This window comes from Corapipo altera, unplaced genomic scaffold, assembly GCF_003945725.1.
Source record: "Corapipo altera isolate COAL_440 unplaced genomic scaffold, ASM394572v1 60187, whole genome shotgun sequence".
In the NCBI taxonomy this organism is placed as follows: Eukaryota; Metazoa; Chordata; class Aves; order Passeriformes; family Pipridae; genus Corapipo; species Corapipo altera.
The window spans coordinates 1-1,877 of NW_020886758.1; the positions used below are offsets into that span (position 1 = coordinate 1).

Genomic DNA, 1,877 nt, shown 5'->3' on the forward strand with positions numbered 1-1,877 from the left:
CCAGGATCATTTAGAACCAGGAAAGGATGGAGATGAAGTTGCCCAACACTGGTGTCACCAGGAACGGGGACACATCCCACCCTGTCCCAGGATCATTTAGAACCAGGAAGGGTGCGGATGGCGGTGAAGGGGCCCAACCCTGGCGTCACCAAGGACATCCCACCCTGTCCCAGGATGACTCAGAGCCAGGAAGGGCGAGGCTGGAGCCGAGGCCGGAGGCCATCCCAGAGTCATCCCGTACCGTGCTGTTCTGGAGCAGGCGGATGATGTGCTCGAAGCAGTTGTTGCTCAGGAAGGTGGCCTGGAGCACCGGCCGGTCCTCGCAGCTCAGCATGGCCGGGATGGCGTCTGCGCGGAGGGGAGCAGGGATCATCCCCATCCACATCCCATATCCCACATCCCAAACCCCATCCCAAAGTGCCTACCCAGCATGAGCATCCACAAACCAATGGAGAGCACAGATCAGCCCCATCCACATCCCACATCCCAAACCCCATCCCAAACCACCTACCCAGCATGAGCACCTGCAGGCCAATGGGGAGCATGGATCAGTCCCATCCCACATCCCAAAGCACCTACCCAGCATGAGCACCCGCAGGCAGATGGGGAGCATGGATCAGTCCCATCCCACATCCCAAAGCACCTACCCAGCATGAGCACCCACAAACCGAAGAGGAGCATGGATCAGCCCCATCCACATCCCAAACCCCATCCCAAATTGCCTACTCAGCATGAGCACCACAAGCCAATGGAGAGTATGGATCAGCTCCATCCCACACCCCACATCCCAAACCCTGTCCTAAAGTGCCTACCCAGCATGAGCACCCACAGGCTGATGGGGAGCATGGATCAGCCCCATCCACACCCCACATCCCAAACCCCATCCCAAGCCACCTACCCAGCATGAGCACCCACAAGCCGATGGGGACTACAGATCAGCCCCATCCACATCCCACATCCCACATCCCAAACCCCATCCCAAACCACCTACCCAGCATGAGCACCCACAGGCCGATGGGGACCACGGAACAGCCCCATCCCACATCCCAAACCCCATCCCAAAGCACCTACCCAGCATGAGCACCCGCAGGTCCAGGAGGCCCCCGGTCGCCTCCGGTGTCGCGGGGAGGTGGGAGTTGAGGACCCTGAAATATCCGTCCAGGAGGAGCCGCAGGGACACGGGGCCGGAGCCGGGGCTGGAGCCGTGCAGGACGTGGACCACGGACACCAGGGAGCGCAGCGTGGCCTCCAGCATTCCAGGGGCATTCCCACCCCGCTGGAGCACCCCCAGCAGCACCTCCACGGCCCCCGGGGTGACCGCCCGGAGCGCGTTGGGCTGTCGGGAGACGGGAAGGGAAGGGATTTATGGAGATGGAAAGGGATGGGATTTATGGAGATGGGAAGGGATGGGATTTATGGAGATGGGAAGGGATGGGATTTATGGAGATGGGAAGGGATGGGATTCATGGAGAAAGAAAGGGATGGGATTTATGGAGAAAAGAAGGGATGGGATTTGTGGAGAAAGAAAGGGATGGGATTTGTGGAGAAAGAAAGGGATGGGATTTATGGAGAAAGAAAGGGATGGGATTTATGGAGAAAGGAAGGGATGGGATTTATGGAAATGGGAAGGGATGGGATTTATGGAGACGGGAAGGGATGGGATTTATGGAGATGGGAAGGGATGGGATTTGTGGAGATGGGAAGGGATGGGATTTATGGAGAAGGGAAGGGATGGGATTTGTGGAGATGGGAAGGGATGGGATTTATGGAGAAAGGAAGGGATGGGATTTATGGAGATGGGAAGGGATGGGATTCATGGAGAAAGAAAGGGATGGGATTTATGGAGAAAAGAAGGGATGGGATTTATGGAAATGGGA

General features: G+C 57.5%; 1 protein-coding gene across 1 annotated transcript in view; it reads right to left on the bottom strand.

Annotated features, from left to right (window-relative positions):
• Positions 1-163: 163 nt before the first annotated feature.
• LOC113941342 (neurobeachin-like protein 2) overlaps positions 164-1,877 on the bottom strand; it is a gene marked incomplete at its 3' end in the record, with an annotated part of 3,221 nt that continues 1,507 nt past the window's right edge. Inside the window, exons 2-3 of the mRNA XM_027632505.1 lie at positions 1,072-1,336; positions 164-348 (exon numbers count right to left, since the gene is read on the bottom strand). Of these exons, the coding sequence (XP_027488306.1) occupies positions 164-348; positions 1,072-1,255 (369 nt within the window). The remainder of the gene's footprint in view (positions 349-1,071; positions 1,337-1,877) is intronic.